This window comes from Stegostoma tigrinum, chromosome 6 (assembly GCF_030684315.1).
Source record: "Stegostoma tigrinum isolate sSteTig4 chromosome 6, sSteTig4.hap1, whole genome shotgun sequence".
NCBI classification, from domain to species: Eukaryota; Metazoa; Chordata; class Chondrichthyes; order Orectolobiformes; family Stegostomatidae; genus Stegostoma; species Stegostoma tigrinum.
Window position 1 is genome coordinate 54784019 of NC_081359.1, and position 27015 is coordinate 54811033.

At 42.9% G+C, this 27015-nt stretch overlaps 1 protein-coding gene across 11 annotated transcripts in view; it reads left to right on the forward strand.

Moving 5' to 3' along the window:
- Positions 1-27015, forward strand: part of dlg2 (discs, large homolog 2 (Drosophila)) — an 891501-nt gene that overhangs the window by 789868 nt on the left and 74618 nt on the right. For all 11 annotated transcript variants that reach the window (XM_048533248.1, XM_048533245.1, XM_048533246.1 and 8 more), the window contains one exon: positions 22674-22749. In XM_048533248.1, coding sequence (XP_048389205.1) covers positions 22674-22749 — 76 coding nt within the window. The remainder of the gene's footprint in view (positions 1-22673; positions 22750-27015) is intronic.

Genomic DNA, 27015 nt, shown 5'->3' on the forward strand with positions numbered 1-27015 from the left:
TGCAAACTTTTGCCAGGTTGTTACCATTATAATTTCATTCTTTGCCAGAAAAATCTTCCACAGCTATCCCACCCAACTCAAAGTGTATAATGGATTTTAGGGGATAGTGTCTATCCATTGATGCACCCCTGCTGCATGAGTGGCACAAAGAAAGGCACAGAATATTACAATAAGAGCTATCGACTCACCTGATTCCTCATTGAGCCATCCATCAAGTTGTTAAAACTTGCAGCACAAACCTGCCAGGATCTCTTGAATGGAGGGAGAGTTTGGAATGTGACTCAATAAAACCAAGATGATGATAGTGGAAGAACTGATTTCATTGAGAGAAGGGGCAAATCAGACCACGCAAGAGGTTAAGGAATGCAAAAGGAGAATCTGCCACTGCACAAAGTGACGCAACTGACCATGAGGTCTTTAGGTTCAAGTTGCCAAAACATTGCTGTGAGTGCTGGTCCGGTCTAGCAGAGGTTCGCCTAATGTATTCCAAGATCTTGTTGTGGGCTTACCACAAAAATGTGAATTTTATAAGCCTGTGATTTGACCAGGAATGACAATCATTTATCAGGATTATGCAATTTTACTTTAATGAAGTTGTGTTACTGCCTGAATCTTCATTGATGAACAGCCCTAGTTAATACACTTACTGCAGGTTTGCACTATTTTGCACCAAATTAATATGATTGTACATCTTAACGTGATGAGAAGTGGTTTTATTTGCAATGTGCTCTTAACTGCCTATCAACGGGTGACAGCTATATACACTGTAGTGACACACTTAGTAATCTATTTGACATAGTAATCTCCACCCTCCGACACCTGTACATTGTAGTTTCAGAAAATACCTTTAAGGAAATGAAAGAAATATGCTCATTTCTCTGGCTTTGCAGCTGCAACAAGTATGGTTGTTATCTTCATTTTGGTCAGTAGAGCTGTCTCTTGGGACTGCTGTGCCTGCCTCCCTGTAGGATAGCCCTTGTCACCAGGCTGTGCTCCACAGATTCTCTCTAGAAGTTGAGTTTAGTGAGGGTGCCCTGAGAAATACAATATTCCTCATCTAAAGGCACCACCTCCACCGTTGGTTTGAGGATTGCTGCTACTGGACCACAACTAACATCCTCTTCCGCCTCCTTTGACCACATGTGCAAATAACCTGTGCAGACTGCAAAACACTTCATGTATTCCATGAACATGGTGACTCAGCTTTTCAATAAATTGGTCCAAGCTACATGAAAAACAGTACATTCTGTGCCTCCTTGAATCTAACCACTGTCTCATTGGAGTTGGTCATAAACTCAAAGTTTTAAGACCTGATTGAGCTCTACTACTGCATGAAGCCCCATATCCACAAAACAATAGTCCTCACAGATTCAGGGCAGATCATATCTCTATGTTGCTGATGTTCCAAGTATTGACCACAAACTTAAACCTCAGGGCCTTTCTTCATTTTCCAGCTAGACGTCATTCTGACAGTCCTATCCACTCTGAGGGGTGTGTATATAAAAGACACTGTCTTCTCTGTCTCTGTCACATCTCCCTGCACACTTGACCTGTGCTTGTCAAGTACTGACATTTCTAATCACTTTTAAACATCCACTGAAGTGAAAGAATCTGCACTAATCTAGGACAGGAGTCAAATATGTTGTTGCTTGCTCAGAGATTTGCTCCTTCTTCATCTGTCAGAGGGATGAATGTGGGGAAAGGATTCTTGAGATGCCGCAGGGACTTTTATGAGTCACAGTGGGAACTCATGAGAGCTAGTCTTCGAGACGCTAGAGCCTGTGCTTTAAGGAAGCTTCCCATAACATAAAGTGCTTGTCATGCTTTCACATGAAGTGTCACATGAACCCCAATCTACCTGTCCCAAAGCAACATGCATTGATCTCCACAACAGTCATTTGGACCTGCAATAATACTTTTGCCATCCCAACGTTCCTCCAACTGAGACACCATTGCAATGTCCACTGCTGTCTCCATTGATACTCTGAAATATATCAAGAGAGGAGTCATTCCAGTGGTTTTAACCATTTCCAAGTCATTGTGTACTACTTTCTCCAGCACATGCAGATGAGTCGGATAAAGCATTGTAGTCCATCATGAAAAAAAAACCTTCTCCAGGTGGTTTGAAACAGATATTTCCTACTTCCCGAGACATTATGCTCCACAGCTTCTTCGGCTAAGTGTGTCCGAGGCACACAGTCCTCCAGAGAAGAGGAGTTGCATATTTTCTGTATTTCTTCAGCTGAGAGTCTTCTTGAGTCATTACCTTCTTTGAAGATTTCAATTTTTTGGTTACTGCATTTGACACACATACCAGTGTTTTGTGAAGAGTTCTGAGGAGCAGCCATGGTTTTTTATTCTGCTGTCTCTGTGTTCCCATCTTACATCTGCTGGTTTTGTAATGGACATGTCCTTAAATGTATCAAAGGCCTAATCCCGGCAATATTGTATCCCAAAGGTAGTGGTTTCACTATCTGGAATCAAGTCTGCCTCCCATTTTGTGTTGCTCACTGGAAAAGCAATTCCTTTTTGTTCAATTTCCTCTATATCTCTTGTCACTTCTATTGATAGAAAGATCAGCTTTATTCGATTTTTTTTCCCCAATTGAATCTAAATCATTGAGTCAAACTCCATTAGGAGCTTTTTTTTTCAATTAAATATTTAGTATTGCAGTTCCCAGAAATTTCCCCAATGCATCAATCTTATTATCTTGATAAACTGCCAGAACTGTATATGGTGCTTAAAATGAGGATTCACCAATGCATTATTAAGGATTTAGATAATTTGACTTGATTTATAATCAGATGCACTTTACATGCTTTCAATACTTGGTTACCTTTCAAATAGCTTTATACTGATTATACACATGCCAATGAATAGTCATTAACTACACAAATACCATTTGTTAAATAACAACCTGCTGTTTACATCTAACTTCATTGTGCCCAAAATGGCAAGTGAAACCAGCAATGCACAATGACAGCAAACTGGAGCAGAATTGTCAAACTATGTCCAGAATTGCCCCCAGACCTCATTGTAATACATTAAAATGTTTCTTGATAGATAGGAAATTACTAACATTTTAAAAAAATGTAATTTTCAGAAAACATACATTCCTAACAAGCAAAAATACCTAATAGAATCAGTAACAGAACCATATCTTACAAGGAAAGTTGAACACTGTATTAGATCAAAGAGGTTTCTAATAGAAGTTGTAAGCCTGAGAGCTGGGAGAACTAACAATTCAACAAAGGAGGACAAAAAATATTGATAAAGAGAAAATTGAATCATAGAATCCCTACAGTGCAGAAACAGGCCATTCAACCCATTCAGTCCACACTGACCCTCCTAACAGCATTCCACCCAGACCCACCCCCCAATCTGTCCTTGTAACCCTGCATTTCCCATGGTTAACCCACCTACGCTGCACATCCCTGAACACTATGGGCAATTTAACATGGCCAATCTATGTAACCTGTGCATCCTTGGACTGTGAGAGGAAACTTAGAATTTGGAGCATTTAGAAGAAATCCATGCAGTCAACGGGAGTATGTGCAAACTCCACACAGTCACCGGAGGGTAGAATTGGACCTGGGTCCCTGGTGATATGAGGCAGCCGGGCTGTCCACTGAGCCGATGAATATGAATGTAAAATAACAAGAAACATAAAAATGGATTGGAAGAACTTTTATTAATATATATAAAGAAAAGATTATGAATGATAAATGTGGATCCACTACTGCACAGAAAGCAGAATTTATAGCAGGAAATAGAGAAATGGCAAAAAAGCTAAATAAATGCTTTTTCTTGTGTCTTCCTCTGTGAAGATAGACATAATCTCACTAGAATAATTAAGTTCCAAAAGTGTGGTGAAAGTTTGGCACTCAAAGAAATTAGTATCAGTGGAAAAAAAGTAGTATTGAAGAAATTAATGGGATGGAAATTTGACAAATCCCCAGGACCTGATGGCTTTCACCATAGAGTGCTGATAAAGATAGTTATAGAGATAATGGATACATTGATGATCATCTTAACTTTGTAATGGTGCCTGCAGACTAGATGGTTGCAAATACAGTTTAAGAGAGGAAGAAAAGAGAGAGCAGAAAACAACAGACCTGTTAGCCTGACATCAATAGTCAGGAAAATACTAGAATCTGTTATGAAAGATGAGAGTACTGGATATTTAGAAAATAATTAATTGTGCAGAATCAACTGAATTATGAAGGGGAAATCATGTTTGATAAACCTGTTTGAAGGTTTTGAGGATATTTCTTGCAGAATCAAAAAGTCAGAGCCAATAGATGTGGTGAATTTGGATTTTCGGATAGCAAAAATAACCATACCCCACAATAACTTTGAAAAAGCCCCCATGTGAGAGATTAGTAACCAAAATTATTGTGCATGGAATTGGGGTTAATATACAAGCACACTCAGGATTGGCTAACAGAAAAAAGCAGAGAGTAAGAATAAATGAATCATTCTTAAATTGGCAGGCTGTGATCAGTGGGCTATGATACAATGAAGAATTGTATGAAGAAGTGCCTCAGCTATTTATACTCTTTATTAATGTTTTGGATATGAAGAGCAATTGTATTATTCTAAAGTTTGCAGTAATATAGAATTTGCTGGAAATACGCGTGGTGATGAAGTTGGAAGAATCCTCAGAAGGATTTAAACATCTGACTCAGTGGGCAAGAACATGTCAAATGATATATCGTGTAGGAAAGTGAAGTTATCCACTTTGGTAAGAAAGATTGACATGTATTGATGTCAAAAGTTGTTCAAATCTAGCTGTGGATTCTAGAACAAGTGGGCACCGTATCAGAATAAAAGGCAAGCTATTCTAATTGAGATGAAGAGGAATTTCTGATCTTTAGAACAGCTTTCCCCAGAGGGTTGTGGAAGTTCAGTCATTATGTGTAAGGCAGTGTTTAATCAATTTTTAGTTAATTAATTTAACTTTTCATTTCCAGCTCAACTGACAGAACATTTATGTCTCCCTGTAGTCTAAAGCTTTCCTCTTTACTATAAAATGCACAACCAATTTTTGTATCATTTTGAAACTTCTTTATCATGCCACTCACACATTTGAATCAAAGTCAATAGTATGAATTATACAAAGTAAAGGAACAATTATAGGGATCTTTGGAACTACAGATTTTATGTTTCAGTATACATTGTCAATCATCACTCTTGGGTATCAAACACTAAAACAGCTTTTCCACTTCACTGGGCTGGTTTTGGGATGCAATGGCGGAAGGGGAGATTTTGAAGCTTGTGAAGTCCACATTGATACCATTGCGCTGCAGGGTTCCCAAGCGGACGCCACCAGACACATAATTGCCTCCCCTCCCTTGTCTGCCTTCCACAGGGACCGTTTCCTCTGGGACACCCTGGTCCACATTTCCTTCAACCCCAACACCTCCCCATAGTCCTACGGTTACCTCCTGTAACCAGCAAACGTGCAACACCTGCGTGTTTATCTCCTCCCTGCCCAGAATCCAAGGGGCCAAACATACCTTTCAGATGAAGCAACACATCACCTGCACATCCAAGAATCTCGTCTACTGCATTCGCTGCTCTCAATGAAGTCTCCGCTACACTGGGGAAACAACGCATAGACTTGGCAACCACTTTACAGAACATCTACGTTCTACTCGCAAAAAAGACACTGAACTACCTGTTACCTGCCACTTCAATGCACCATCCTGCTCGCTGGCTAACATCTCTGTCTCTGGCTTGCTACAGCGTTCCAGTGAAGCCCAACATAAGCTGGAGGAACAACACCTCATTTTCCGCTTGGGGACTCTACAACCCTCCAGACTCAATATTGAGTTCAATAATTTTAGGGCCTAAACTTTCCCATGTCCCAGCCCCCAACCCCACACACTAGGCCTTGTTACCACATAGCCTGCCACTACACACCCCTCTTTTTAGTCACTAACAGCCCCCATTAACAAGTACTCACCCTCCCAGCCTGATTGTTAGCAACTCCTTTGTCTGTCCAACTGTCTTTCTCTTTCTTTGGGCTTTATCCTATTGTTTACTCCCTATTTTCAGCATAGAAACTGACATTTTCCCAGCCACCATCAGTTCTGAGGAAGGGTCACCGGACCCGAAACATTAACTCTGTTTTCTCCTCCACAGATGCTGCCAGACCTGCTGAGCTTTTCCAGCAACTTTGTTTTTGCACTTATTTTCATACCAAGTTGCAGAAATAAACAGTGTGACTACTTCACACACTGAGCCATTCATTGTTCTATTAGATAGCTAGTAATTATTTTAATTTGTGGAGAACCTAATTAATAATGCCCAATTTACAAGTAATGGATCTTAATATCCGTGTGACACAGTGATAAAATTCACAGGAGCGTCAGGGTCTCATTCCTAAACTTGTAACATACAGTCATAGTTACAAAGAAACATATACAACAGTAAGAAAACCAAAGTTATACAGCATGTTATTATCTGTTTCATCCCTTGGTTATGTATTTTTTAAAATGTCAATCTGGTTCTTTCTTGACTGAGTTCACATGTTTTGGGATTGTTCCAAACTTAATGCACCTGTCTATTCCACTCACCTTTTCTGCAAAAGCCCATCTCCTTAGTTCTTGCTTTAGCTTATTTATGCCCCAAGAATGTTGAATATTGAATGTCCCTTTCTGCTGATGATTCCATAAGACCATAATACCATATGAAATAGAAACAGGAAGTAGGCCATTCGGGGCCTTGAGCCTTATCCACTCTTCAATGAGATCACAGCTGATCTGATACTCCTCATATCTACTTTCCTGTCCTTTCCCATAACTCTTGATTCCATAACTGATCAAGAATCTATCTATCTCAGCCTTAAATATACATAAGGACTCTGCTGCCACGGTTCTCTAGGGTAAGGATATCCAAAGACTTTCAACCCTCTGAGAGAAAAAATTCCCTCTCATCTTAGTCTTAAATTGGCGCCTCTTAATTCTGAAGCTGTGCCCTCTGGACTTGGATTCTGTCATGAGGGATACATCCTCTCAGCATTCACCCTGTCAAGCACTTTAAGAATCCTAGATAGCAAGGTGTAGAGCTTGATGAACATAGCAGGCCAAGCAGCATCAGAGGAGCAGGAAAGCTGACGCTTCAGGTCTAGACCTTCTTCAGAAAAAGGGTCTAGACCCGAAACATCAGCTTTTCTGCTCCTTTGATGCTGCTTGGCCCGCTGTATTCAATCAGCTCTACAACTCGTTATCTCAGATTCTCCAGCATCTGCAGTCCCTACTATCTCTTAAGAATCCTATGTGTTTCAATGGGATCACCTCTTATTCCTCAAAATTCCAATGGTTAGCATCATAACTAGCGCTCATAAGACAATCCCTTCATACCGGGAATCATCTCTAGCAAAAATTCTCTGAACTGCTTCCGAAGAAATAATACACGTTCCTAAATGAACTACTCATGATATTCAGTCCTTTGGTCTCACTTCAAGCATCAAGCACCTACTCTTTGGTATACAGGATCTTCTACTGTCTGCTGTCTGTTATGAAAGTAAAGTAACAATAGCAAACAGACTTCCCTACTGGAAATGGAGGAAAGCCAGAAAGTACATACAACTCTAGGTTCCTCTTGTACATTTCCCGGTACCAGGAGTACAAGCAATTTCCAAGCCTTCACTCTTCACTAAAAACAATAAGCTGTAGCTCAAGGTTGTACTTTACCTAGAATCTTGGAATTATGCACCTGGAAAATTTCTTTCTTAGACCCTATTTGGAAAGCAGGAGGTGATGGATCTTCCCAAGTCCTAAAACTATGCCTGCGGGAAATGGTCAGAAACCCCAATTATTAATAGAGTGAACCAAACAGCATGGACACTTTATTCAATTGATTCATCAGGCAGTTGGAAGACCAATTAGCAGCCTTCCAGTTTGGAAACAGTATCAACTACGTTAGCAGATAAGGGAGTGAACACTTCAACATCATAGAACCCCTACAGTGTGGAATCAAGCCTTTTGGGTCACCAGATCCATATCGACCTTCCACCAGAAGAACAACTCACCGAGAGCCACCCCCTGACACTATTCCTATAACCCTGCACTTCCCATGCCTAATCCACTTAGCCTGCACATGCCTGGACACTGAGCAATTTAGCATGGCCTATCCACCTAATCTACGCATCTTTGCATTGTAGGAGGAAACTGGATCACCTGCAGGAAACCCATGTAGACATGGGGCAAATGTGCAAACCCCACACACGACAGTCACCTGAGGGTTGAATCGATTCTGGGTCCCTGACACTGTGACGCAGCAGTGCTGATCGTTGAGCCACCATTCTGCCGAAAATGGTGACACTTTGTCTTCAACTTTTTAAGATTTGCGTGAACAAATAGACCTCACAGCTGAGACATCACTGTGGGAGCAGAGAACCCACTCCACGGGGCAACCTGTGACTGTCCCTTTATCCAGGTAGACAATAACTACCTCTAGGCTTACCTGGAAAATTTGACCTTAATAAGGACTTAATAGTTTGTGAGAGATAATGGGAACTGCAGATGCTGGAGAATTCCAAGACAATACAATGTGAGGCTGGATGAACACAGCAGGCCAAGCAGCATCTCAGGAGCACAAAAGCTGACGTTTCGGGCCTAGACCCTTCATCAGAGAGGGGGATGGGGAGAGGGAACTGGAATAAATAGGGAGAGAGGGGGAGGCGGACCGAAGATGGAGAGTAAAGAAGATAGGTGGAGAGAGTGTAGGTGGGGAGGTAGGGAGGGGATAGGTCAGTCCAGGGAAGACGGACAGGTCAAGGAGGTGGGATGAGGTTAGTAGGTAGCTGGGGGTGCGGCTTGGGGTGGGAGGAAGAGATGGGTGAGAGGAAGAACTGGTTAGGGAGGCAGAGACAGGTTGGACTGGTTTTGGGATGCAGTGGGTGGGGGGGGGAAGAGCTGGGCTGGTTGTGTGGTGCAGTGGGGGGAGGGTACGAACTGGGCTGGTTTAGGGATGCAGTAGGGGAAGGGGAGATTTTGAAACTGGTGAAGTCCACATTGATACCATATGGCTGCAGGGTTCCCAGGCGGAATATGAGTTGCTGTTCCTGCAACCTTCGGGTGGCATCATTGTGGCAGTGCAGGAGGCCCATGATGGACATGTCATCTAGAGAATGGGAGGGGGAGTGGAAATGGTTTGCGACTGGGAGGTGCAGTTGTTTGTTGCGAACTGAGCGGAGGTGTTCTGCAAAGCGGTCCCCAAGCCTCGGCTTGGTTTCCCCAATGTAGAGGAAGCCACACCGGGTACAGTGGATGCAGTATACCACATTGGCAGATGTGCAGGTGAACCTCTGCTTAATGTGGAATGTCATCTTGGGGCCTGGGATGGGGGTGACGGAGGAGGTGTGGGGACAAGTGTAGCATTTCCTGCGGTTGCAGGGGAAGGTGCCGGGTGTGGTGGGGTTGGAGGGCAGTGTGGAGCTAACAAGGGAGTCACGGAGAGAGTGGTCTCTCCGGAAAGCTGACAGGGGAGGGGATGGAAAAATGTCTTGGGTGGTGGGGTCGGATTGTAAATGGCGGAAGTGTCGGAGGATAATGCGTTATATCCGGAGGTTGGTGGGGTGTTGTGTGAGAACAAGGGGGATCCTCTTTGGGCGGTTGTGGCGGGGGCGGGGTGTGAGGGATGTGTCGCGGGAAATACGGGAGACGCGGTCAAGGGCGTTCTCGATCACTGTGGGGGGAAAGTTGCGGTCCTTAAAGAACTTGGACATCTGGGATGTGCGGGAGTGGAATGTCTGATCGTGGGAGCAGATGCGGCGGAGGCGGAGGAATTGGGAATAGGGGATGGAATTTTTGCAGGAGGGTGGGTGGGAGGAGGTGTATTCCAGGTAGCTGTGGGAGTCGGTGGGCTTGAAATGGACATCAGTTACAAGCTGGTTGCCTGAGATGGAGACTAAGAGGTCCAGGAAGATGAGGGATGTGCTGGAGATGGCCCAGGTAAACTGAAGGTTGGGGTGGAAGGTGTTGGTGAAGTGGATGAACTGTTCGAGCTCCTCTGGGGAGCAAGAGGCGGCGCCGATACAGTCATCAATGTACCGGAGGAAGAGGTGGGGTTTGGGGCCTGTGTAGGTGCGGAAGAGGGACTGTTCCACGTAACCTACAAAGAGGCAGGCATAGCTGGGGCCCATGCGGGTGCCCATGGCCACCCCCTTAGTCTGTAGGAAGTGGGAGGAGTCAAAAGAGAAGTTGTTGAGTGTGAGGACGAGTTCGGCTAGGCAGATGAGGGTGTCGGTGGAGGGGGACTGGTCGGGCCTGCGGGACAGGAAGAAGCGGAGGGCCTTGAGGCCATCTCCATGCGGAATGCAGGTGTACAGGGACTGGACGTCCATGGTGAATATGAGGTGTTGGGGGCCAGGGAATTGGAAGTCCTGGAGGAGGTGGAGGGCGTGGGTGGTGTCACGGACGTAGGTGGGGAGTTCCTGGACCAAAGGGGAGAAAATGGAGTCCAGATAGGTGGAGATGAGTTCGGTGGGGCAGGAGCAGGCTGAGACGATGGGTCGACCAGGGCAGGCAGGTTTGTGGATTTTGGGAAGAAGATAGAAACGGGCCGTGCGGGGTTAGGGAACAATGAGGTTGGAGGCTGTGGGTGGGAGGTCCCCTGTGGTGATGAGGTCGTGAATGGTGTTGGAGATGATGGTTTGGTGCTCGGGTGTGGGGTCATGATCGAGGAGGCGGTAGGAGGTGGTGTCGGAGAGTTGGCGTCTGGCCTCGGCGATGTAGAGGTCAGTGCGCCATACTACCACTGCGCCACCCTTGTCTGCGGGTTTGATGGTGAGGTTGGGGTTGGAGCGGAGGGCTGCCCGTTCCGCGGGGGAGAGGTTGGAGTGGGTGAGAGGGGTGGAGAGGTTGAGGCGGTTAATGTCTCGACGGCAGTTGGAGATGAAGAGGTCGAGGGAGGGTAGGAGGCCTGGGGGTGGTGTCCAGGAGGAGGACTTGTGTTGGAAGCGGGTGAAGGTGTCAGTAGAAGGAGGGTTGGGTTCCCGGTTGAAGAAGTAGGCATGGAGGCGAAGACGGCAGAAAAACTGCTCTATGTCCAACCGTGACTGGTATTCGTTGATGTGTGGTTGTAGGGGGCAAAGGTGAGCCCCTTGCTAAGGACTGACCGTTCGTCCTCAGTCAGTGGGAGGTCTGGGGGGATGGTGAAGATGCGGCAGGGCTCAGTGTGGCTGTCTCCTCTGGGGTTGCTGGCTGAGGATGTTGTGGGCGGAGCGATGAGGTCGTCGGCCGTGGGCGGGGTTCCGTCGGCCGTGGGCGGGGTTCCGTCGGCCGTGGGCAGGGTTCCGTTGGCGTCGGCCGTGGGCGGGGTTCCGTCAGCGGTTGGAGGATCGGGGTGGGCGGCAGCAGCTGCGGTGAGGGTGGTGTGTGGGGTGTTGTACCTGGACGTGGAGGTGGTGACTGCAGCAGCGGTTCCAGAAGTTCTGTGGCCGGCGGAGGCGGATGTGACGTCATCGGTGGGGTGTTTGTGATGGCTACTGTCCCTTTGCCAGTGGGAAGCCCTGCTGCCCTCTCATTCTGTAAGACCATAAGACATAGAAACTAGGAACAGCAATAGACCATTAGGTCCTTCAAGTTAGCTCCACCATTTCATATGATCATGGCTGACCCTGTATCTTGGAGCAAATTACTGCAGATGCTGGAATCTGTATTGAAAACAAAGACAAGCTAGAGATCACAGCAGATCAGGCTGCATCCTTTGGAGAGAAAGCAAGCTAACATTTCAAGTTGAGATGACTCCTCATTAGAGCCAACGTGAGGTGTGGAGAGGGCAGCATTTATGTAACTGGCGGGAGGTGTGAAGTACTGGGGATGTTGATTAAGTGATTGGCAAGTGAGAATGGCAGAACAAAGGTGTATCTAACTGTCACACTGGAAAGAACATACAGTCCCAGTGGAGTTGGGGGAGCAGAGAGAGGACATGGTGACAGAGAATGTAACAAGTAAAGCTAGAAGAAAGGGAAGAAATGCAAGTGGATTTACTTTTTGGAGGTGTTGAACTCAATATTAAGTCCAGAAGTTAGTAAAGCATCCATTCTGAAGATGAGATGTTGTTCCTCCAGTTTATGCTGTGATTCAGTAGACCATTGCAGCATGCTGAGGACAGACATGTTGGCATGTGAGCAGGGCACTGTGTTAAAATAACTGCCTACAGGAAGGTTGGACACATGCTTGCGCATGGACCAGAGGTGTTCTGCAAAACAGTCACCCAGTCTGCTTTGGTTTCTCCAATGTAAAGTGGCCACATTGATGCAACAAATACAATATACAGGATTGGATCCTCGATCTCAATCCCATATTCACGTTTTCTCCATTGACCCATGGTGCATTTAAAATTTTAAAATGTATCCATCTCTGTCTTAAATATTTTCAGTGACTTGGCATCTGCAGCCTTCTGTGGTAGAGAATGTTATAGGTTCACTACCCATTGAATAAAGAGAGTTCTTTTCGTTTCAACCCTAAACAATCTAACCTGTATTCCAAGACTTTGTCAAAAACAAAGTTGCTGGAAAATCTCAGCAGGTCTGGCAGCATCTCTGAAGGAGAAAACAGAGTTAACATTTCGGGTCCAGTGACCCTTCCTCGGAACTGATGGTGGCTGGGAAAAAACATCTCAGTTTCTCTGCAGAAAATAGGGAGGTGGGTGGGGTAAGGAGTAAACAATACAATAGGGCCCAAAGAAAGAAAAAGACAGTTGGACAGACAAAAGAGTTGCTAAAGATCAGACTGGGAGGTGAGTACTTGGAAATAGGGACTGTTAGGGACTAACAACAGAGGGTGTGTATTGGCAGACTATGTGGTAACAAGGTCTGGTGTGTGAGGTCGGGGGCTGGGAGGTTAAAGATAGCAATCAGAACATACGTTCCAAAGCAGCAACACTTCACCTGCACTTCCCACAATCTAGTCTACTGCATTCGCTGCTCACAATGTGGTCTCCTCTACACTGGGGAAACAAAGCATAGACTTGGCAACCACTTTGCAGAACATCTTTGTTCTGCTAACAAAAAAGACCCTGAACTACCTGTTCCCAGCCTCTTCAATGCACCACCTTGCATCTCTGTCTCTGGCTTGCTGCAGTGCTCCAGTGAAGCCCAGTGCAAGCTGGAGGAAATATTCCTCCGGTCTCAATATTGAGTCCAATAATTTTAGGACTCTCTAAACTCTCCCATGTCCCAATCCCCACCCTACACACCAGGCTTTGTTATCACATTGCCTGCCATTACACAACCTGTTTTGTTAATCACTAACAGTCCCCATTTAACAACTGTTCACCCTCCCAGCTTGATCGTTAGCAACTCCTTTGTCCGTCCAACTGTCTTTCTCTCTGGGCCCTATCATATCGTTTACTCCCTACCACACCCACCTCCCTATTTTCTGCATACAAACTGACATTTTCCCAGCCACCATCAGTTCTGAGGAAGGGTCACCAGACCTGAAAGGTTAACTCTGTTTTCTCCTTTGCAGAAGCTGCCAGACCTGCTGAGCTTTTTCAGCAACTTTGTTTTTGTTCCTGATTTACAGCATCCGCCATTCTTTTGGTTTTTATTCTGAGACTGTGTCCCTGGTTCTAGATTCACCAACTAGGGAAAACATCTTGGGAGTTCTAATCCAGGATTCTATCAAGTTAAACTTGCAGGTTGAGTCAGTAGTCTGGAAGGCAAAAGCAATGTTGGCATTTATTTTGAGAGGACTTGAATATAAAAGCAAGGATGTTCGACTGAGGCTTTATAAAGTGTGGGTCAGGCCACATTTGGAGTATTGTGTCCCGTTTTGGGCCCCATGTTCTCAGGAAAGATGTACTGGCCCCAGAGCATGTTCAGAGGAGGTTCACGAGAATGGTCCCAGGAATGGGAACTTTAGCATATGAAGAATGTTTGAGGACTCTGAGACTATACTCATTGGAATTTGGAGCAATGAGGGTGGATATAATTGAAACCTTTAAATTACTGAAGCGTCTGTACAAAGTGGATGTTGGAAAGATGCTTCCATTGGTAGGAGAGTATAGGACCCAAGCGCACAGCCTTAGATTGAAGGGGAGACCTTTCAGAACTGACATAAGGAGAGAAATTTCTTCAGCCAGAGAGTGGTGAATCTATGGAATTCACTGCCACAGAAGGCTGTAGAGGCCAGGTCATTGAGTACATTTAAGACTGAGATAGATAGGCTCTTGATTATCAAGGGGATCAAGGGTTACAGGGAGAAAGCAGGAAAATGGGGTTGAGGAACTTATCAGCCATGATTGAATGGTGGAGCAGCCTCAATGGGCCGAATGACCTAATTTCTGCTCCTATGTCTTGCGGTATTATGGTCTTTCTATACTTTAGTGAATTTAGGCTCAGTCAAAGCAATCTCTCCTCATAGGACAGTGCTGCTGTCTTTGGTATCAGCCGAATGAATCTTTGCCGCATTCCCTCCATAACAAATATATCCTTTCTTAGGTAGAGAAACCAAAACACACAAGACCCTGCATAAGATGCAGGAACAGAAGTATGCCAATAGTTGTGTCAAGTCTGCTCCACCATTGTTTTTTCCCCATACCTCTTGATTCCTCGACTGAAGAGGTAAATCTGCCTATCGCAGCCTTGAATATATTTCATCACCTAGCTTTGATAGCCATCTACTGTAAAGGATTCCGTAGATTCACAACACTGAGAAATGTAATTTCTTGTCATCTATCTTAAATGAGTGACCCCTTGTTCTGAGATTATGCCCTCTCAATGCCCACAAGCGAAAACATCCTTTCTGCATTTACCTTGTCAAGTCCCTGAAGAACCTTGTCTTTTTCTTATCCTCTCATGGGAGATAGATGTTGTTGACTCAGCCAGCATTTAGCAACAATGAAGGAATGGCAATATGTTTCCAAGATGTATGATGAATGGTTTGAAGAGGAGATTGCAGGTGGTGGTGTTCCTATATATCTACTACCCTTGTCCTTCTAGATAGAAGTGGTCATGAGTTTGGAGGCTGCTGTCTTATGATCTTTGGTGAAGTTCTGCCAGAAATCTTGTAGATTTTACATATTGCAATGACTGAGCATTGCTAATGGTGACAGTGGATGTGATAGCAAGTGCTAGTTTCTGGATGGTGCCACGTCTCTTCTGTGTTGTTGGAGCTGCACTCATTCAGGCAAGTGGGGAGTATTCCATCATTCCTCTCAGTGTGTTACATGCTGCAACATTCATGGCCTTTATTTATATAGAACATAGAACATTACAGCACAGTACAGGCCCTTCGGCCCTTGATGTTGTGCCGACCTGCCATACCATTCTGAAGCCCATCTAACCTACACTACTCCATGTACGTCCATCTGCTTGTCCAATGACGACTTAAATGTACTTAAAGTTGGCGAATCTACTACCATTGCAGGCAAAGCGTTCCATACCTTTACTACTCTCTGAGTAAAGAAACTACCTCTGACATCTGTCCTATATCTTTCACCCCTCAATTTAAAGCTATGTCCCCCCGTGCTTGCCGACACCATCCTAGGAAAAAGGCTCTCCCTATCCACCCTATCTAACCCTCTGATTATCTTATATTTCTCAATTAAGTCACCTCTCAACCTTCTTCCCTCTGACGAAAACAGCCTCAAGTCCCTCAGCCTTTCCTCGTAAGACCTTCTCTCCATACCAGGTAACATCCTAGTAAATCTCCTCTGCACCCTTTCCAAAGCTTCCACATCCTTTTTATAATGCGGTGACCAGAACTGTACACAATACTCCAAGTGCAGCCGCACCAGAGTTTTGTACAGCTGTAGCATAACCTCTTGGTTCCGGAACTCAATCCCTCTATTAATAAAAGCTAAAACACTGTATGCTTTCTTAACAGCCCTGTCAACCTGGGTGGCAACTTTCAAGGATCTGTGTACATGGACACCGAGATTACTCTGCTCATCTACACTACTAAGAATCTTACCATTAGCCCAGTACTTTGCATTCCAGTTACACCTACCAAAGTGCATCACGTCACACTTGTTCGCATTAAACTCCATTTGCCAGCTCTCAGCCCAGCTCTGCAGCTTATCTATGTCTCTCTGTAACCTATAGCATCCTTCGTCACTATCCACAACTTCACCGACCTTAGTGTCGTCTGCAAATTTACTAACCCATCCTTCTATGCCCTCATCCAGGTCGTTTATAAAAATGACGAACAGCAGTGGACCCAACACCGACCCTTGCGGTACACCACTAGTAACTGGTCTCCAGGATGAACATTTCCCATCAACTACCACCCTCTTTCAGCAAGCCAATTTCTGATCCAAGCTGCTATATCTCCCACAATCCCATTCCTCCGCATTTTGTACAATAGCCTACTGTGGGGAACCTTATTGAACGCCTTGCTGAAATCCATATACACCACATCAACCGGTTTACTCTCACCTACCTGTTTGGTCACCTTCTCGAAGAACTCAATAAGGTTTGTGAGGCACGACCTACCCATCACAAAACCGTGCTGACTATCCCTAATCAATTTATTCTTTTCTAGATGATTATAAATCCTATCCCTTATAACCTTTTCCAACACTTTACCAACAACTGAAGTAAGACTTACTGGTCTCTAATTTCCAGGGTTGTCTCTACTCCCCTTCTTGAACAGGGGAACCACTTTTGCTATCCTCCAGTCTTCTGGCACTATTCCTGTAGACAATGAAGAGTTAAAGATCAATGCCAAAGGCTCAGCAATCTCCTCCCTGGCTTCCCAGAGGATCCTAGGATAAATCCCATTCGGCCCAGGGGACTTATCTATTTTCACACTCTGTAGGATTTCTAATACCTCTTCCTTGTGAACCTCAACCCCACCTAGTCTAGTAGCCTGTATCTCAGTATTCTCCTTGACAACATTGTCGTCTTCTAGAGTGAATACCGTCAAAAAATATTCATTTAGTGCTTCCCTCATCTCTTTCTGACTCCACAACAGCTTCCCACTACTATCCTTGATTCGCCCTAATCTTACTCTCGTCATTCTTTTATTCCTTAAATACCTATAGAAAGCCTTAGGGTTTACCCTGGTCCTATCCGCCAACAACTTCTCATGTCTCCTCCTGGCTCTTCTGAGCTCTCTCTTTAGATCCTTCCTGGCTACCTTGTAACCCTCAAGTGCCCTAACTGAGCCTTCACATCTCATCAGAACATAAGCCTTCTTCTTCCTCTTGACCAGAGACTCCACTTGCTTCGTAAACCACGAATCCCGCGCTGTACTCCTCCCTGCCTGACAGGTACATACTTATCTAGGACACGCAGGAGCTCTTCCTTGAATAAGCTCCACTTTTCTAATGTGCCCATCCCCTGCAGTTCCCTTCCTCATCCTATGCTCCCTAAATCTTGCCTAATCTCATCGTAATTGCCTTTCCCCCAGCTATAACTCTTGCCCAATGGTATACACCTATCCCTTTCCATCACTGAAGTAAACATAACAGAATTGTGATCGCTATCACCAAAGTGCTCACCTACTTCCAAATCTAACGCCTGGCCCGGCTCATTACCCAGTAGGAAATCTAATGTGGCTTCGCCCCTTGTTGGCCTGTCTACATACTGTGTCAGGAAGCCCTCCTGCACACACTGGACAAAAACTGACCCATCTATAGTACTTGAACTATAGTGTTCCCAGTCAATATTTGGAAAGTTGAAGTCCCCCATGACAACTACCCTGTCTCTCTCACGCCAATCGAGAATCATCTTTGCTATCCTTTCCTCTACATATCTGGAACTATTCAGAGGCCTATAGAAAACTCACAACAGGGTGACCTCTCCTTTCCTGTTTCTAACCTCAGCCCATACTACTTCAGTTGACGAGTTCCCAAACATTCTTTCTGCAACTGTAATACTGTCCTTGACCACCAATGCCACACCTCCCCCTCTTTTACCATCTTTTCTGTTCTTACTGAAACATCCATCCCGGAACCTGCAACAACCATTCCTGTCACTGCTCTATCCATGTCTCCGAAATGGCCACAACATCAAAGTCCCAGGTACCAACTCATGCTGCAAGTTCACCACCTTATTCCAGATGCTCCTGGCGATGAAGTAGACACACTTCAAACCAACTTCTTGCTTGCTGGTGCCATCTTGCGTCCCTGAAACTTTATTTCAGACCTCCCTACTCAACCTTTTCTATACTCGAACTACAATTTTGGTTCCCATCCCCCTGTTGAATTAGTTTAAACCCACCCAAATAGCTTTAGCGAATTTACCCCCAAGGATATTGGTACCCCTCTGTTTCAGGTGAAGACCATCCTGCTTGTAGAGGTCCCACCTACCCCAGAAAGAGCCCCAATTACCCGAGAATCCAAAACCGTCCCTCCTGCACCATCCCTGTAGCCATGTGTTCAACTTCTCTCTCTCTCTCTCCCTATTCCTCGCCTCACTAGCATGTGGCATGGGCAACAAACCAGAGACAACAACTCTGTTCATCCTAGCTCTCAGCTTCCATCCTAGCTCCCTGAATTTCTGCCTTAAATCCCCATCTCTCTTTCTACCTATGTCATTGGTGCCTATGTGGACCACAACTTGGGGCTGCTCCCCCTCCCCCTTAAGGAGCCCAAAAACACGATCAGAGACATCACGAACCCTGGCACCTCGGAGGCAACACACCAACCGTGAGCCTCTCTCGTCCCCACAGAACCTCCTATCTGTCCCCCTAACTATGGAGTCCCCAATGACTACTGCTCTGCTCCTCTTCCCCCTTCCCTTCTGAACAGCAGGGACAGAGTCTGTGCCAGAGATCTGTGCCTCACTGCTTTCCCCTGGTAAGTCTCCACCCCAACAGTATCCAAAACGGTCTACTTATTGTTGAGGGGAATGGCCACAGGGGATCCCTGCACTGCCTGCCCGTTCCCTTTCCGTCCCCTGACTGTAACCCATCTGCCTTTTTCTTGTACCTGAGGAGTGACTACCTCCCTGTAACTCCTCTCAATAACCCCCCTCTGCCTACCGAATGATCTGAAGTTCATCCAGCTCCAGCTCCAGCTCCCTAACGTGGTTTTCAAGGAGCTGGAGCTGGGTACTTCCCGCAGATGTAGTCAGCAGGAACACTAGTGGTGACCCTTACCTCCCACATTCTGCAGGAGGAACATTCAACTGCCCTGACCTCCGTTCCCATTATTCTAAATTCCCAGAGAGACTGTTGAAAAATAAAGAATAAAAAATAAACTAGTTACCTTACCAATCTGGCGCACAGAACCTTTTTTTTGGTTAGAGGAGGAGGATGGGTGGGAGACACTACCCGTGCAACCACACAAATATATTACCTCACTTACAGAGGTCCCATGTCTGCTCCTGCTCAGCGTACGCTCCGCCTTTTCACGATAAGTTTTTAAAACAGTGACTCACCTTCCCAGCAGCTACCTAGTCGACGCTCCTGCTCCTCCTGCTGCTGAAACAAAAATGGAGGGCTCCGACGCTCGCGCTAAGTTTTTAAAACCTTACCTTCCCGGTCGCCTCCTGGTACTCTCTGTCTCGCTCTCGCTCTCCTCCCGAAAATCTAGTCCAGTTCACTTTCTGTCAATGGTAACCCAGGATGTTAATTTCGTGGGATTCAGTGATGCCAAGACCTTTGAATGTTTAGAGGGGATGGCTAGATTGTCCCTTATTGGAAATGGTCACTGTCTCGCATTTGCATGGTGTGAATGTTACTTTGCCGCTTTTCAGCTCAAGCCTGGATATTGTTCAGGTTTTGCTGCATTTGGACTTGGATTGCTTCAGTCTCTGAGGAGTTGCTAATGGTGCTGAACTTTGTGTAATCAGTTTGATTTTTAAAATTTCTTCCCTACACCCTTATATCCTTAATTATTTAGTAATATAGAGATTATATTAATATTCTCTACTGAAGAAAAATGCAATGTATTTATTGAACTCCTCTGGCTTTTCCTTGTTCACAAATTTTATTCCCCAGCATTGTGCTCTAAGTAACTCTTGTCCACTTTGGCCTTTCATTTCCTTTTTTTGTATTTAAAGAAGCTCTTATTGTCTATTTTTATATTATTTGTTTGTCCTCATTGCTAATTTTCCCCAATTTATTAGATTTTGCTCATCTTTTCTTGGCTGTTAAACTTTTCCAATTCTCTGGCTACTACTTTGTAGCATTGTTTTGTTTTGTCAATTTGAGGTACTTTTAATCAACCCGTTCAGAGATATTATTACACACTTCTGGAGCATATGGAACTTTACCCTGGGATTCCTGGCTCCAAGATTGGGACACTATCGCTGTGCTACAAGAGCCCTCTTTTTTTTAATTTGATGCTATCTTTAACCTCCTAGCTAATCAAGGTGAATTTATTCCTGCCCTATAATCCTTGTTCCTCAGTGGGATATATGTTTCCTGTAAGTCATCTACTGTATTCTTAAATGTCCACCATTGTTCCTTATCTACCTTTTCTCCTAAGTTCTTTTCCAAGCCCACACCAGCCAACTTTTCTCTTGCCTTATATAATTATCCTGATTTTAAGTTTTGCACAGTTGTTTCTAATCCAGTTGCTCACTATCAAACTGAATGCTAAATTCTAATGTGTTTTGTTCCCTAGGGGATCTTTTACTCAGAGTTCATTCATTACACCTATCTCATTGCACATTACCAGATTCAAAATAGCCTGATCCCTGGTTGGATCACAGCAATTTGTTTCACATAACTGCCCTAAATACCCTACGAATTCTTCCTATTGGCTACCTTTACGAATTTGATTTTCACGTTCTACATGAAGATTAAAGTAACCTGTGATTAATGTACTGCTTTTTTTACATGCCCTCATGATCTCTTGATTTCTTCTTTATCCTTCAGAACAGCTACTGTGTGGGTACCTATAGACTACTCCCACTAGTGTCTTCTTTCATTGTTATTTCTTACCTCCACCAAGATGGATTCTACGTCTTTTAATTTCATAATAATTCTTGCTTTCATAGTTGTCCCATCTCATGCTAATGAAGTTATTCCTCTTTCATTCCTGTCTATATTTTTGGAAAGTCATATATCACTGAATATCTACAGCCATCAATACAGTTCTTCAATTCCCTGGAAATACTGGTTCTAGCGCAGTTCAAGTGAAGCCAGTTCCATAGGAAAAGGCTCCTTCTATCTCAGTATCTGGTGCCACTGCTTCATGAGCTTAAACTCTTTCCTCACATGCTAATCTTTAGGCCATGCAGTTAATTTCTTGATTTTGTTTTCCTGTGCCAGTTTGCCTGTGGCCCAGACAGTAATCCAGACATACCCCAGAGATTTTAAGTTAGCCTCTCTTCAGAATCTTTCAGGAGAACATATTTTCCAGTCCCATCAATGTTGTTGGTATCAATGTGAATGATGACAACCAGATCCCATCCCTCCCATTTGAAGTTCCCGTCTAGCCCCGAGGACTTGTTCTGAAAGCTGGCAACAAGCAGGCAATGCAGACTTTAGGCTCACATATGGCTGCAGAGAACAGTATCTATCCTCCTAATTTATATTATATCCTCCTATTTGCAATTCCCACTTCAACTCGTCAACTCAGATCTGAAATTTGTCAAGCTGTAAACAGTTGAGCAAATGTGTTCATGGTGGATCATCTTAGTGTCAGGCGCCTTTCATTTACTCCACCTGCTATTTATTATTAATTAAATCATTCTAGTATCCCACTCTGAATACATCAGTATTATTTTATTAGTTTTAACAGATTATTATCAATTTTACACCTAACAAGTAAACGAGACAAAAAAAACTAGAGACTAATATATAAACTACAAACTTTTTTTTACTTTAAGGGCTAGAAGCACTTGCCAATCCTTTTCTTTGTCCACGCAGAGCAACCAAATGTCTCTCTCCATTCACCACTTAACTCCTTGATTCATTCACTTTCAACTCTGTATTCAAAGATGCAAGCCTTGGTGCTATGTTGCACTAAGTTAGCTACTTGTATACGTTTCCAACTCAAAAGGCCTATCTGGGTTAGTTAGTGAGGACTCAGCTTCAGCCTGTTTTTAATTAGGCCACACCATCAATGGACCCCTTGAAAATAAACATACTCAAACCTCACTACTACAGAGCTTTAAACAACAGATTTGCTTGCATGCCAACTACAAATTAGGCTAAATTATCTTTGCATAAAATAAAAATTTAGACACTTTCTTACCAGGCAAATGTATGCACTCAGTCCAAGGCTAAACTGAATTTGTGAATTGAATTTATATGCTCCCAAACAAAGGGCTTATCTTACTTAATTATTGTGGATTTAGTTTCAGCCAGTTCCTAAGTAGGCTGCTCTTTCAGAAGTTCTCTGTAAAACATGTTCTGTAAAATCATCCACGGCTAGAATAGAGTCGACTAGAATAGGGCCTGTGCACCTCTGATCCCTCACCTGGCCCAGGTTAAAATCAAGCCTCATAGCAATGGCTCTAAAATGAATGTTGACCTGTTGTGTGTATTTCTAATATAATGCAAAGCATCTAGGTGGTGGTTCAAGAGTAAATATCATCTTATGATTTTTTTTTCACTTATATAAATGTCAACTGCACTCTTGATACCTGGGTAAAGTACGGATGTGATTTAAATTTTAATTTTTTGTGTAAGAATTGTAACAGTTAGACTGCTTGTTTTACTATCCATCAAATTTATCTTTCTCGGTATTTTTGACTGAATCATTGAATCAAAATAATCTATTCTAATGCACCATTCATTCTCCTGTATCTCCAGAGTTGAAAGGAAAGAACGATCTAGACTTAAGACTGTAAAGTTCAATGCCAATCCTGGAGTGATTGATGCCAAAGGGGTAAGTGAAGAAAGTAATGCTATTGTTGCACACTGAATTAGATAGTTCCCAGAGCTCCATTTGCCATGCAGCATTTGAGATCCCAAGAGAAACTCTGGTTGAATTGAAAATGGTTTAAAATAGAATAACATTCCTAAAGGTCCATTTAGATTCAATGCATTACCTATAATTATCATACCTGAATAATTCACTGTGATGCACAATATATTGCAAACAGGTTAAGCTTATACAGAATACGAAAATACAAAGTATGTCCTTTTCATATTAACATTTTAAAATACTAAATACTGACAATTGTTCCTGCATCTTTTGCATTACCCTACTATTTTTCTCAACAAAGTAACAAACAAAGTTAGAACTTAGAAATCTGCCAACCATTTGTATCTAGAATGAAAACTTAGTCTTTAAAATTATTTAATGTAAGAAATGTTGTACTTTATAATTTACTGCCAAAGGTAGTAGATGTAAAACCTTTGGTAAAGGTAATGTTGATCTTCAGCCACAACAAATTTTACTGAGCATTTTTCTGAAAGGGCACAGATTTCATTGAGCTAATTAATTTCATAGAATTAAAATGCATATCTGACAGACATTTCAACAATATGATTCAAACTCACATTCTACAAATTGCGGATGTTTATAGGAGCCAGACTTTGTAATGATGCAAGATAACTGGAGATCATATAGCAGGAAAATGAAAATATCAGAATATTTAATTAGAATTGATAAAAGATAATTGGCACAATGTTTAAAATATTGCTAATTTTCTTAAAACAGAGTTGAACTAATTACCAGCTAATGTTTTGGATGTTTATTTTGAAAATGTTTTACTCCTTGAAACATCACATTGATTTCTGTTTGGTCACTGCAAATATTTGTTTCTACAAAATAATGACCTATATTGCATCAGCAAAGCAATAATTACATTTAATTCTGAGTCTTCTAAAAACAACAAAAAAGTACTTCAAAAGAGAACGTGATTGATGTAAATTGTTTTGTTCAATATTCATTCACTGTTCAATATTTTAATACACTTTTAATTTCTGGCTTTTTGCTTTCTACATATTGATCTATTTATGAAAGCTCATCTGCTGTCAATGGGCAAGTACCAGCCATACTAATTGTAATATAATTATATTTTCTAAATGTCTTCAGTTTTAGTAATACATAAAAAACATCCATTTAACCTTATCCAAATATCCTAAGGATAATTTATTCAGACTCTTTAAGCCAAAATGCAGATGAACTGTTATAGTTGACAATTGAAAAGATCTTGGAACTGACTGGAAGAAAACTATAAACAGTGAGCAAGATACAAACCAAACATTACACTTTAATGTTATTTCGATCAATCTTTCTAGGGATGTGACCCATATCGTAACCCAATATAAATGGATTATTGTTTTTTGTTTTGCTTTGGCTCACAGATTACTAAACTGAGAACTTTTATAGTTGGATATAGCACTGTGATATTACTTCTTAAATTAATTGTATCATTGCCTAGCATCAATTTATGTACTTCTAGCAGTGGGCCACCAGAAGTCAATCAGGCGTGGAAGTCAGCCTCCATGAAGACCAGAGATAATAGGAACTGCAAATGCTGGACAATCAGAGATAACAAGGTGTAGAGCTGGATGAACACAGCAGGCCAAGCAGCATCATAGGATCATCTGATGAAGGGTCTAGGCCCAAAACGTCAGCCTTTCTGCTCCTATGATGCTGCTTGCCCTGCTGTGTCCATCTAGCTCCACATGTTTTTATCTCCATTAAGACCATTTATGTCTTTCTGAAATAAGTAGTGCAGAATCTTCCAAGGAGTGGCAATCACAGTTCAATTGCCAGCACATTCCTTTTTATTTATATTGTCCTGTAGTTCTACATTTCTGGCGTGAACCTCTGGTTCAGGTTTTTTGAGGAAAGAGGTATGTATTTGTTCAGAGAGCCTTCCAGTGCAGTGTTGGATCAGCACCAGAGACGAAATACTGCTTTTACACCAGTCATTGCTGTGTTCTCAGGTTTGGAGGTCGAAATGGTAATTGACAAGCTACAAGGTAAGATGGGAAGATAACGGGGAAGGATGGCAGGTGGTTCAGCTAGTAAGGGGGTTAGGTGCCAAGGGGGTGAGGAGATAGGGTGACAGGTAGATGAGAAGGTAGGGTGGCAGGTCAGTGTGGGGTTAGGGTGATAGGTAAATGTGAGGGGAGTAGGGCGGCAAGGGGGTGAGGATGTAAGGTCCCAGGTAGTGATTGGTAGTGGAGTAGGGGTATAGTGGCAAGTGGGCTTGAGGATAATGAGCCAGATACGAATGTGAGGGAATAGGGTCTCAGTAAATTCAGTGAGGGATTAGACTGACACAGGGATAATGATCATAGAAACATAGAACATAGGAGCAGGAGGAGACCATTCGGCCCTTTGAACCTGCTCCACCTTTCTTCGTGATCATGGCTGATCATCACTGATCATCCAACTCAATTGCCTAATCCTGCTTTCTTCCCATAATGTTTGATCCCATTCACCCTAAGTGCTACAGAGATTAGCAGAGCAATTTTATAGTTATCCACGAGCTTGAACCGGTTTAATCCTTCTAACATTTCCTCAATTGCCATCTAGTTAATTTAGTAAGAGCCTTCCAAAGTCTCCAAGTCTAACTCAGAGTTCAGTCTTCTTTCAGAGCTTTTCAGGTTTCAGATAATTGCACATCAAAGACTAAATGACCCAAACAATTACTGTATAGTTAGCATGTTGGACTCCCAATGAATCCCATAGTGCATGTGTCAGGGTATATTGCATTGAGTTGAATGATCTGTTTTCACTTTATTAAACAAATGAAAACTATAATATGTTGCCATTATCTGCTGGCATTTTGAGTGACAGAAGATATTAAGATATAAGACAAATGTAAATAAAACCAGAGTTCTTCCTCCCTTCTTGTGCTACGCCTGACATTGGGGGAGTGTAGGGGGTCTTCACAATGGGCTCCATGCCTATCAATGCACCCACATCACAGTTCTTTCCAGGAGTTCTGCTCCAGGGTGACAACCACCATTGCTCCACTACCACTCCGTCACCAGGAGCACCACACCTAGTCTCTGAGTGCCCAGATCTGCAAAATCTGGGCCTAAGTACAGAATGTGAAACCATTTAACCAACCTTTTATGTTAAACTGCACTGTCGTCCAAGGAGTTTCTTAAAACTATTTTTGTGGTCAAAAAGGATCATTGCAATTTCAGGAAAAGCAGTCTAGAACTATCTATCATAGTTACAGTGAGGTAGTATTTCATGGAAGCAATATAAATTCATTATCAGGTTGCATATATATTAACTGTGACAAAACAAAAACTTTCCCACTCTCTCTACAAGAATTACTGCATGTTTCTGAACAAGATATTATGTATTTAATAATCCAAAAGAGCTTTACTTTTGCATTATTCATTTAGTTTGACTTTCTCTAGCATATCTAAATGTAAAAGAACATAGAATCTTATTGTTGTAGCACGTTCTGCCTTGGAAAAGGGATCAAGCTGTACTTCAGCAGGAATTGCAGTTGTCTTTGGCTTCAGTTGCCCACAATTAATTTAAAAATCCAAATGAGATAACAAGAACAACAAGCTCATCTATTGGAAATTAATTCTGTAAAGCAATTTTATCAATTGCTGCTGCTGCTTGTAGATTCTTCAATTAGGAGATCTGCTGTCATGCTATACCACAATCTTTATAAATCCTTTGGATCCCAACTGAATCAATCTGTGACATCTGTTACCCAACTATACTTAAGTTAACACTACTTTCTGCTGCCCTCTATTTTGCCCTCAAGAAGAGATCTGTACAGTTTGACAACGCTCAGCAAGGCCAAAGTACTGGCATTTTATCAAATACATTAAAGTAACTGTTTATTTGTGTTATGAATTTTTAGCATTTCTCTTAGCATCCACGTTTTAAAGGCCTTTATTTCCTTTCAGAGATCTTTATTTGATATCCAGGTTTTTAAAGTATACAGAAAAGTGGATAAAATAAAACATTGTATGAGACATTTTCTAGTTACAAGCATGGGATTCCTTGTTGTTAGTATTCCCTTCATTTTCAAAAAATTATTTCTGGATATCCCTATCTTTCTGTGAATTTCTGCAAAGCACCTGTCGTCTTCTGTTATCATTCCAAGACTGCTATTGATTAATGAAAACAAAGCCCTTATCATGACCTTTTTCTTTACAACATACATTTTGACATTTATAAGGCAATTTTCATATGTTGTCTTTACTAATGAGG